We start from the raw sequence: 11,752 nt of genomic DNA on the forward strand, positions 1-11,752 counted from the left end.
CAATCTTGCAGTGGAAGAAGGAAAAAGGTGAGAGCCATCTGGGGTGCAATATTGAGTTTTGTTATCATATAACACATAGATAATCCATAGATGTTTTTTGCATCCAATAAACCTTTCTATCATTTGCTTTTAAGGATTACAGCAATTTGACAACAGCTGTAAGATTTTTTGATTTTAAGAAGATTATAAAGGACCATTTTTCTTTTTAGTTTTATCCCCCTGTGTCTTAATAACTCAAGAACAATTTCTTTTTTATACATAATAGTTTACATTACGGGATTTTAATTAAAGTCTGAGCAATTTGGAGTGGAATGCAAACAGCAACACATAGGAACACGTTTGTAAGCAAACAGGACCTCACTACTATTGTAGTTAGTACATATTCTCTGTGCGTGTGTGTCTCATTTCGCAATGAGAAAAAATATGAGCCTGAATAATTTACTTGCTTTATTCCCAACAAGGGTGTTCTTTCCCCAGCAAGATACACCTGTTAGGAAGCTGTTCATTCTAGATTACATAAACCAACAGCTCTCTTCCTTTCCATCCCCAAATAAAACCCTAACCAAGCCAAACTCAAGTAATTGCAAATAAGAGTATTCTATGTTACCTATTACAATGCCTCAGAAAAACGAAGTTAGATACAACTACTTGCAGCAGATTTCTATGGAAAAATAACTTATTGAGGAGTCCATTTGTCAATTTAAATTTCCAGTACAATACGGTTACAGAAATATCACCCTTACATATAGTATGCACTTAAAACATGTTTCTTATATTAATTGAAAGGAATACGAATGTGGTCATTTATGTGATTAACTGACCTTTGATAACATGACTTTTGGATTTTGTTTTCTATAGGGGGAACCCCTAAATATATTTCATAAACTTACAAATACTTTGCCTGGTCCCTGAAGTCTCCTGTTTTGGCTCTTTTCCCCTTAGAGTAATTTAAGTAGAAAGTAAATTACTTTAGAGTAAGATTATATTTTTAAAGGGTCTCTGTCACCATGGAACAATATATAACGAGTTCCATCCCTTTCTCCTGCAATTCCCAGTGTGTATGTGTGTGTGTGTGTGTGTGTGTGTGCGCGCACGTTTAATACAGATAAACAAGTGTATGTGTGTGTAGTCAGGGACCCACTTAAAAAATAACAGAAATAATCTAAGCAAATGGTGTGGCATTACGTAAGGTGGCTTTTTAAAAAGTCACTTTTCTGTCATAGGAAAAATGAACAAAGTTGATATTCTTTAGAAAACAAATTCCATTGTTGCAATTACTATATCATTACCTCCCTTTTCTTATGAAATATAAATTGATTTTAATCCCTGTAGTCATACACACATACATGACATTTCTATATATGTCTGTGGGGAGATTTATAAATGGGAAGAAACACATTTCTGGGTGTAAATATGCACACATACATACTTGTAGATCTATACACATGTGCGCATATTTATATGCGTATATGTGTCTTATATATACATATATATTACGCTTCATCAGCAACGTGGGTTAGTTGTTGTAGTTAATGAGAAGACTCTTGTCTGATTTTCTATCTAATTACGGCCGCCTGCTGGGTTTTTGTACAGGATATTCACGCAGCATGCTGGCACTTAATAGTCACAGAGAGGATCGTAAAGATTTAATTAGGACTGCATGCGGAAACGTGGAAAAACAACTCAGACTTTTAATTACTAGACTTCTTTAGTTAAAAGTGATACCAGGGGTTGCTTTAAGAGACTAGGATCCTTTCTATCCAGCCCTACCCCCACTCCACCTCCAAGTTAACTTCCTCTTATGCTTAGGTAGTAGTGGTGAGGAGAGAGAAAGGGACAGGAAAATAAGAGTTGCCTACAAAGTCAACAATTTTTTAAAAGTACTGTTATCCTCTCTCTCTCTCTCTCTCTCTCTCTCTCTCTCTCTCTCTCTCTCTCTCTCTCTCTCTCACACACACACACACACACACACACACACACACACACACACATGAGTGAAATGTAGCATACACAGAACCCAAACAACGATTTGCTGGTTTAATAGCCCCTGAGAGTAAATTGAAATAGATATTGACAGGGTTTTATAGTTGCATTTAAAAAAAAATATTAGAAGCATTTGGTTAATTAGTTCCCCTCCCCCAATCTGGGTGGTTGCCCTTCGTGTGAGTCAATGTGTCTTTTCACTAAAACATGGGTCCATGCTTCCATCAGGTATGAAAGCTGGGAGAGGCGGGAATGGGAAGTCCGTGCCTTCGGTTTTTTTGTGTGTCTACCGCAGAAGACAGATCTGTGCACAATGAATGATCCGATTTTCTGTTGCGTTTTTCCCCGCTAAGGCAGATGCTTAACCTCCCGGCTAAGGCCCTGACCTTACAGACCCTGTAATTAACCTTTTTTCAAAAAGAACAAACGCCTACACCCTAATTCTTGGTTGTAGTTGGTTGTTGGAAGGACACACTTACACATAAGAATATAGGCAATATTTAACCCTAGTTGCTATCTTTGAGTTTCTCTTGGCTTCAAACTCCATTCACAACTACTTAATACGCCCTTGAACCATTCGATAGAGAAGCATTAGGTTTGTTCACCTATAACAACCATATTCTGCCCTCCCTTAATTTTGCTTCCCTTTCTTTCGGTCTCTGTCAAGTGAACGGCCTCTTCCTTCCCATCCACTTATAACACACCTTAGGAAACCTAAGTCATCACAGCTGAGTAAGTGAAACCATTTTCCCCTGCCATCCTCTCACTTCTAAAAGGGGGTGGGAGTGGCAGAGGGTGGGAATTTGGGGCGGAGGGAGGCAACAGAGAGTGGGAGGAAGGAGGGGGTGACTCCTTTATGGAGCAAATCGTTTTACAGTACTGGTGTGTCTCGGGCTAGAGTTCCCACGAGCTGTTTTGCAATATGAAAACTCTTCATTTAAAATCTTTGAGGAACTGGGGAGGGAGTCAAAGTAGGGATGGAAATCACCCCCAAATCCGATAATCGTCCAAACAGCTCGATGGAAGGAGCTCTCCTTTTGCGAAAGTGCTTGTCTACTGACTGTTTTCCACCAAGTGGAATCCTCAGCTTTGCTTCAATTTGAGAATGTTGATACCATTTTTCCAAGCAGTTCTACTAACCCTGACTCTATAACCCCACAAATTTGTTCAAAGAGTCAAATTTATATACTACTCTGACCAAGACAAAAGGAAAAACAAAACAAACTACACAACTAATCTCTCAACCCCGACCCCAACCCTCAAACAAAAAAAGGTGGAATGAAAGTAGCTGCAAGATCTTAAACTATTCCATAGAAATATTAATAATATAACTTAAGTACAACATTCCTTTCTGTGGTCCAGATTGTGATAGTAACTATTATCATTATCAATAATAAGTTGGTATATATTTATTATTCAACACTTCAAACTTTATTCTCTCAGAAAGATTCATTTTAAAATATTTTGTTTTACATGACATGTTGGCTGATTCATTATAAAATTAAATATATCCTTTATTCTAACATGCTTAATTTAACTGGAAACATATAGTCAAACTAGGTTAAATCAGTAAAACTATACGATTCTTTTCTACCCACAAAATCCTTTAGGCATCACAATCTGGAAGTCTGTACCTTCTTCAGGAATAATAAACAAATGACTGTGAAATTCCTTGAAAAAAACCCCCAACACCCAATAAACTCAATAGTATGGACCACACATATAGCCTGCGATGTCTTCTCAACATGTTAAGTGTTTAAATATATACAGATTAAACAAGATGAGGGAAAATCATCTCACCCTCCTTTTAATTTCATTTCTCTTCAGGAGTTTTAATAAAAGTATGTATTCTATAGAAAACTAAGCTTAAGTGTCTAGGTTTTAAAGTGTCAATTAAATATCGGACAAATTCATATTATCCTGAGACATTTTAAATGAGGGAAAATCGAGTCCTGGGTAGAATACCCCAGATTGTTTATAATGCATCACTTCTTGCCTCTTTCTTTGTTTGGTTTCACAAATTAATCTCTACAAACCGAGACCCTATTGTGTAGGTTTGCAGATGGGAGAGAAATTGTTCTGAGGCTTTTGTTTTAAACACTAAAACACGTGATGCATTTTCACATGGGGGTAATGGGATGGGGGGGAAGCGGTGTATTGGTCCTAGAGGTTGGAAATAGTGCTCCGAAAATTGTTGGTACATTACAAAAAAGAGAGAGAGAGAGAGAGAGAGAAAGAGAGAGAGAGAGAGAGAGAGAGAGAGAGAGAGAGAGAGAATAAAAGACAACCCACGTGCTGCCCAGAACTCCCCCAAATGAACTGACACTTTCGGGGCCCTCCCATAATGCCTGAAATGCTTGCCCACCTAGTTCTCCTCCCCAGAAATTGGTCTTTAATTTGTCATCTCAAATTACCTGAAAGTCATTCTATACCCTACAAGACAGAAGAATCCCGGCTTGAACATAGGTGTATTTTTCACAAGACTCCCTAAAGAGAATGTGTTTGTCATCAAAGCATCTTTAATCGCGCTCTAAAGACAGGTATCAACTAGAGGAAAGTCTCTCATCTTCTTCCACTCTGGAAGTCTGTTTTTTTACTTACTAATTTTAGTGGGAAAGTTATTTGTTTCTGGGTGTGTTTGGGAGAGACTGCCATTCTTTGCTCAAAGCACTATAGAAATACGCAGAAAAGGGGTGTTGAGGGAGAAAAAAAATTTTTCCTCGTTCTGGACATTGTATCCTAAAAGAGAATCTTCCCTAAGTCTAATTTCTGAAGACTTTTGGTGCCCATAACTGAACCCTCAGAGTTTACCACCTATATATTACAGGCCTCCGTGTATAACTTCTTTCTGCAAAGATTCCAAACTCAGCACCTTGGCAAAAGTGATGGAGATGGAGCAAACTCGCGTCTCTACCTCCTTCAGCCCTGCCCCTCTTTCCTTCCTAAGCACCCTCCCACCTTCCCCTCCCATAAGACTCTTCTTACCTGAACGTCTTCCATTCCTGGGTGTCCGATGCCATGCAAGGAGAGACTGTCCCCCATGCCAGAGTCCAGTCCATGGTGGGCCGAGTGTAACAGCACATCAGGCCGCCTGACTGAGTGGTAGTCCCTCCTCGGATCCAGTCCCGAGAGCTGAGGCAAGGCGGCCCGAGGCTGTGGCAGGAGAGAGCCGGCTTCTGACCCCACTTCTTGCCTCTGCCTCTGCCCCCAAGGATGCTGCTGGGGTTGGTGCAAGGGATTCAGGGAGTAGGGATCATTAACGTGGGAGTAAGGATCCTGGCTCTGGTGATAGGGAAGCGGCTGGTAAGGGGGTGGGAAATAGGGCGGCTGGAAATCCGAGGACGGAGTGTGAGACAACGGAGGGGCGCTTGAGTAGGGTCCCTGGGACACTGAACCCAACTGGGACAGCCTAGAACTGTGGCTGGGGACTCCATCATGCCGGTCCTGAAAGTAAAACAAACAAAAATACAGACAACAAACGGAGAAAACCTGATTAAATATACTAATCACAAAAGAAAAAGGCTGAAAGAAAATAAATCAAAGCCAGAAACTTAGACCCAAAGTTCCCTCAAATTGCACAAACATGTTCAAAATTTCCTAAAGGCAGAGCACTGAGGGAGAAAAAAGAAAAATGAGAAGGAAAAGGGGGTGGGGTGGGGGGACGTGGAGATGGTGATGGAAAAGGGACCAAAACAAAACCCAACATGTGAATCTCCTAGTAGCAAACCAAGGAAGGAGGGTGAGAAGAAGTGATGGTAGGGGTGGAGAAGGGGAAGCTACTAAATGCCATAATTAAAAATGTAGGAGTGCTATATATGGTATGTGCTCTCTACGAGGTTTTGAATAATTTCTCCTAACTATTCAAGGAGCCCAAAGCATAACAAAATAGAATGTGAGACGTATATACATTCCGGCTCACCTTCTGTTTAAAATCTGCAACTTAGTCCCTCATTGGAAGTTCAGTCCCGATGACAAGTCACTTATAATAGAACACAATAATGCTATATTCGCATACTAAAAAGGATCTGATCGGATTCTCCACTATCCCCTCCCCCGATGGAATTAAACAACTTAGTGTCTGATTTAAATTGATTCCCTTTGAAATAATATCCCCAACCAGGGTTAAATTAAGTTGAACTGTGGTTTCTAGGAGTTATTCCTAAGACCGCTTTTCCATTTCAAACACTATTATACTCTAGGGTGTGAAAATGGAGGACTTGGAGTTGGGAAGGGCTGGGGGCTGGGGGGGGCAGTCCAACACAGCTTAGTGTGGGTCATAAACTAAACAGAAAGACCAGGGGGGAAAGAGGGAAATAGTAAATCTAACTTTCTTCTGTAAATATGCCATGCTAAAGTAAACCAGCTTTCCTTTGTAGAAACAGTAGTTCAAATCTCTGACAGCAATGGCAAAAAAGTTTTTTCTCCCCTGCCCCCCCTACCCCAGCTGACTTGTCCAGCTCAAACCGAGAATACACAATGCAAAAGAGAGAAGCAGCTGCAGCCTCCTCCAATTATTGTGCTAAATTACCAAGCCAAAGGCGAGAGAGAGAGAGAGAGAGAGAGAGAGAAGAGAGAGAGAGAGAGAGAGAGAGAGAGAGAGAATGAGAGAGGGCATGCAATTCTTGTACAACGTGGATCCGAACTCACCATGGCTGAATAGGTGTGGACTAACATCTGGAAAAAAAAGTCTGGTTACTGCTAAAAATAAAACAATGATAAAAAAAAATCAAGGAGAACGGCAGAGAAACGTTCTGGACACAGGAGCAGAGCTTGAGGTATTTCCAGGACTATCCATCAAAAAATCACCCCGAAATCAGACTGGCAGTGTACAGCACACATAGAGAGATCTGCTAATCTATCCTCTTTCTATTTTTCTCTTTTTTTCCTCCTTCTTTGGGTTTCCAGATACAATCCTCTTCCACCCAAAGCTAGGCTCAGACTGCTTCGGTGCCCCTTCCTCCCTCCGCTTGCCTACACCGCCTCATAATAATTGATATTCATGACTATTAATATTACACGACTACTTTAAAGGGAGAATGGAGGACAAATGGAGCGTGAAGCTGCAGCTAGCTCGAGAGCTCCCCTACTATTGTAAATGACGTTCATTCAGTGGAGAATTACTAGATGTAATCAGACGAGGGGGGCTGGCAAAAGCAGAGTTGGGGAAAAAGTTTAGCAGGGAAGAAGCATAACTTCAATTAAGTGAGCCGAGGAGATGTGTAAACCAGACACTGCTTATTTGGAACAAGGAAGTCCGAGAGAGCAGCGCTAGAGGCGAAAAACAAAAACAAAAACAAAAACACATTTCCTTCTTTTACATTTAATTATACATTCTTAATACCAGAAATTGATTGCCCTTGGTGCTTCGTAATGATTTAAAAAATAAAACGCCCTTCCCAATCCTTTCTAAGTAAAAAAAAAAATTAACAGCTTTGTCTGTTTACACTGGTTAGTAAGGATTTTTACTAAACGTTGGACATTGTATTTATTTACTAAATTAAAGAGGAGAGGAGAAAAGTCTATAGTTGTCTTTCATTTCATTCCCATGTTCTTGAAGGCTGAGAAAGCCCCACATTTTCACCCAGATTTAAAATTTATGCAATGATTTTGAAAGGATACTAAATTTATCCTTTCGAGGCAAAGCCAGGGGCAACATAAAACCTTTTTGGATGTTTCAGGAACCCGTTCAACTGGCCTGACTGCCATTTCTGTTAAAGTTCAACCTTCCTCCCTTCTTAAATAGGCTCATTCCAGAACTGAGGTTGTTCTCTTGTTTTCTGAGCAGAGAATTTAGACAGACAGAGAATTTAGAGGAATACCTGTATCTCTCTCTCTCTCTCTCTCTCTCTCTCTCTCTCTCTCTCTCTCTCTCTCTCTCTCTCTCTCTCTCTCTCTTTCACACACACACACACACACACACACACACACACACACACACACACACACCCCACACACACACACACACACAATACAAGCATAGTAGTTATCCATTCCTGCCTTATAGTCGAAGGATAGATATTTTAATCTCTATTTTTAACATTCAAAAAGACGTTTGATTTGACGTTTACACAAAGGTATTTACACTAATCCAACCCCCTCCTATAACATATACACACATATCTGCACATACACATATATGTTTATATGTGTGAACATATATGTGTGTGTGTACATATGTATAAAATCGTTTTGCCTATTCGGCTCTCAGCTCTCTCCTGATAAAGAGAGAAAAAAAGAGGTTCAGTTGACAGAAACACAACTCTTGAAGAGCCATTAGTCTTAGTCATGGTAGGTACATGACCAGAAAAAAAAGGAAAAAAAAACCTGGGAACAACATTTTAGAAAAGACCTAGGCAATAGTTGTCTGTCCTTCGCTTTTTACCTCTTTCTTTTCCCCGCTACCCCGCCCTTTCACTCTTAAAAATTTAGGAGCTAGTTGCTCGTAAGCTAGAGCAGGACTAGGTATTTTTCAACTTCTGCACCAGGGAGAGACTAGGGCTCAGCCTATGGGACATGGGTAAGGGAAAATGTTGCTTGTCAGGACCTACCCCTTCCACTCTTAGGAATGGAATAGAGAAATGGTCAAAGGCGGGGAATGCTTAGTTAGCTCCATCAATACTAATTCTGCCTCCGTCGGATTTTGCCCGTGTTCAGTTGATAATTAGCCTGACGGGAGCTTTTGTGAGTTGAATCATTCCTAGTATCTGGAAGGCGGCTTCCCGCCGGGCTTACAGAAGTTGTCCCAGGGCTGGCGGAATCGTATTTTCTTTCCGTCCCCCACCCCCACCACTCGCTGCTTATGGGAAGCTTTGATGGCCTTTGTACTTTAGATCACGATCTCTTAATTTTATTAAATGCTTCCTGAGGATCTCGCGGGCTTGCCAAAGAGATCCCTTCTCTCCCTTTTGCCTTCTAACTTTCCCGCTTTGCTTCTATTTTCCCCCTTTATGCCTCGCGTCCCTTCTATCAATCTCTTCAGTCCTTCCTTTTCTCTTTCTTCTACCCCAACCTTTCTTTTTTTCTCTTTCTTTCTTTCTTTCTTTCTTTCTTTCTTTCCTTCCTTCCTTCCTTCCTTCCTTCCTTCCTTCTTTCTTTCTTTCTTTCTTTCTTTCTTTCTTTCTTTCTTTTTCTTTCTTTCTTTCCTTCCTTCTTTCTTTCTCTCTCTCTTTCTTTCCTTCCTTCCTTCCTTCTTTCTTTCTCTCTCTCTTTCTCTCTTTCTTTCTTTCCTTCCTTCCTTCCTTCTTTCTTTCTCTCTGTCTCTCTCTCTCTCTCTGTCTCTCTCTCTCTCTCTCTCTCTCTCTCTCTCTCTCTCTCTTTCTCTCTTTCTTTCTTTCTCCTTCCTATATACTTGATTCTTCTCCCTTTCTCCAAGGGCTTTCCAAACGCGAAAATTCTTAGCGGATCACTAGAATCAACTTCTGACATTACCCTTGTGCCGGTTCAGAGAACAGCATCCTCCCTCCGTTCACCACACTGATTCGATCTTTCCTCTTCCCTTCAAAGTTCCTTAATCGCTTAGCCCGGGTTTCGCACTAGCTCCACAACCGAAAATAAATATATTCTGTGTTGGGTCAGGAACTAAGCGATCTCAGCTATCTCAGCGAAACTCCACCGCTCCAATCCTAGACGGTTGGTTGGATAGCGTCTCTCGGCAAAAAGCTCTTTAAATGAAAACTGAGTGCTCTGGTGGGGTACGTAAAGGCACCACTTTTTATTTTGCCTTTTTGTTGTTGTTGTTATCTAGTTTCCTATTTGGTTTCTCAACTTTTTCATTCCGATGTAAGGTTGTTGGCTTCAGTTACGGGGGAAAAAGCATTGCATGTGGGAATAAAATATGATTCCCTCAAAGGGAAAATAAAGGAGTAGGTTCTTATTATTAGCGATGCAAAATGCGAAGCCTGGCGAAAACACCAAATAAGAAATTGACTTCTATTGAAACTTGCCTTGCAACCTGATCTATTTCTTTCTTTATCTATTTCTATCTACCCATGTATTCATCCATCTACATACCACCTATCTTCTTCAGTCTCTCTATCTCGTTATGTCTTTCCTCTACATCCATCCTTTCAGAAACAATTTTCAAAACAAAAATTAAAAATCTCAGTGCCATTCAAATGAGGCTCAAAATTAAAGTAATTTCCATCATTCTCTGGCACAAAGCATAGCGAGCCTTCTTTTCCCAGCGTTCTCTGACATTCTTTCTATATTCAATCACACTAGATTCCATCCTAAAGCCCCAAAATATTGGTGTTTTTTTAAACAAGAAGAAAATAAAAAGAAGTCTTTTACGCTTAATCTTCTCCATTCTAACATTACAGGTCTCCTCCGACGGTTAAAGTCTCCCCAAGCAAGCTTTGCCAAAAGTTCAGGGACTTCGAGGAAACCAAACAAATATCTGCAAGTAAATCTCTGTTTAAATTTATCTATTTGGCTTCCAAGAATTTCTAATTCTATATCTATAGCTATAAGGTGTATATAAGGATGTCTGCTTACCTCATAGATGTCTTCGTACTTGACATTTTCAACCAGTTTCCAGAGCATGATGGCAGCCTGTTCTCTAGGAGGTGAGTGCATTCATGTGAAGAGCAGATGTCTGGATTCTCAGTACTTCTCTGTCTGAAATGATCCATCTATAATTGGAAATGGGGGATAGACACCAAATCCGGCGCTCCTCTCCCATCGCAACTTATATCTGTTGTCTGAAACAATAGGCTGGAGAAGTAAACCTCAGTCGGATAGTAAAACATTATCTGTTACACACAGAGGACTTATATGCAACATATATATATATATATTAAATATGATATACGTGTATTTACACCCATGTACACACACTGTTAGCTATATAGCACTTCTGGGTCATACATAGAATAGAGGCTCTAAATGTTCATTTAATGAATAGATATCTACTCCAGGTGATAAATATGTTTAAAAACCTCCATATTCAAAATGATGAATCATCCAAGTCTGTGCCTGATTTCCCCATTTATAATGAAGAAAGAGGGGGCCATTAGTCCCCTATTTCTATGTAGATTTTGGGGGAAAGGGACCCTCACCAGGGTATTTAAACACAAAAGCTTCTATTCATAGGGAGGGGAAAACTGGTTTTTGTAAGATGGATCTTGGGGTTTTTAAAGACGGTGTCTCTATATTTATGGCTCCCACTTATGTAACTTGGCTCCCCTTTCATTACAAAACACACACATACACACACAAAAGCTCACCAAGGAAGCCAATTTTAATGCTTCCTGGCCATCTTTCTAAAGACATTTGGAAACTTAAACATTGTATTGAGCTCTTGGATCTGTATTACTTGTGTCTTTTTTGATATGTGTGATTTCAGCAGACGATATCTCATTCATGCCTCCGGATTCTCCATTTTATGAAACTTTATCATAGAATTGGGCCATTAAAATATATTTTATCTTGAAGTCTTCAGAATGCTTGCAAAGACACAGAAGACAATATGCTGACATATATGCTATAGCAGACACTTAATAAATGTTTGTTAAATTAAATTGTTTATAATCTGAAAGTTTCATAACTCCAGATCAGGGTTCTAAAATACTTACATTTCTGGAAGCTTTTAGTAAAGAGACTATATAAAAAGAAGTATAACTATTATCTCCCCTCTCCCCCACCTATTTTATCCCACAATGAAGCAAGTAGTTGCCTTTCGAATTTAACAAAACCACAGAAATGGGAACCTTTAAGAAACAGAATCTCTCACTTGGGCACCCCAAAATTGATGAGAGTGGAATTTCACCCC

The 11,752-nt window shown here is 40.0% G+C and overlaps 1 protein-coding gene across 1 annotated transcript in view; it reads right to left on the bottom strand.

The window, feature by feature from the left end:
* The window catches only part of TFAP2B (transcription factor AP-2 beta), a 28,804-nt gene extending 17,880 nt beyond the window's left edge, over positions 1-10,924 (bottom strand). The window contains 3 exon segments of the mRNA XM_020993966.2: positions 4,969-5,427; positions 6,631-6,657; positions 10,477-10,924. Of these exon segments, the coding sequence (XP_020849625.1) occupies positions 4,969-5,427; positions 6,631-6,657; positions 10,477-10,557 (567 nt within the window). The 5' untranslated portion in view covers positions 10,558-10,924.
* Between the last annotated feature and the right edge of the window lie 828 nt (positions 10,925-11,752).

This window comes from Phascolarctos cinereus, unplaced genomic scaffold (genome assembly GCF_003287225.1).
Source record: "Phascolarctos cinereus isolate Bilbo 61053 unplaced genomic scaffold, phaCin_HiC Scaffold_5;HRSCAF=322, whole genome shotgun sequence".
Classification (NCBI taxonomy): domain Eukaryota; kingdom Metazoa; phylum Chordata; class Mammalia; order Diprotodontia; family Phascolarctidae; genus Phascolarctos; species Phascolarctos cinereus.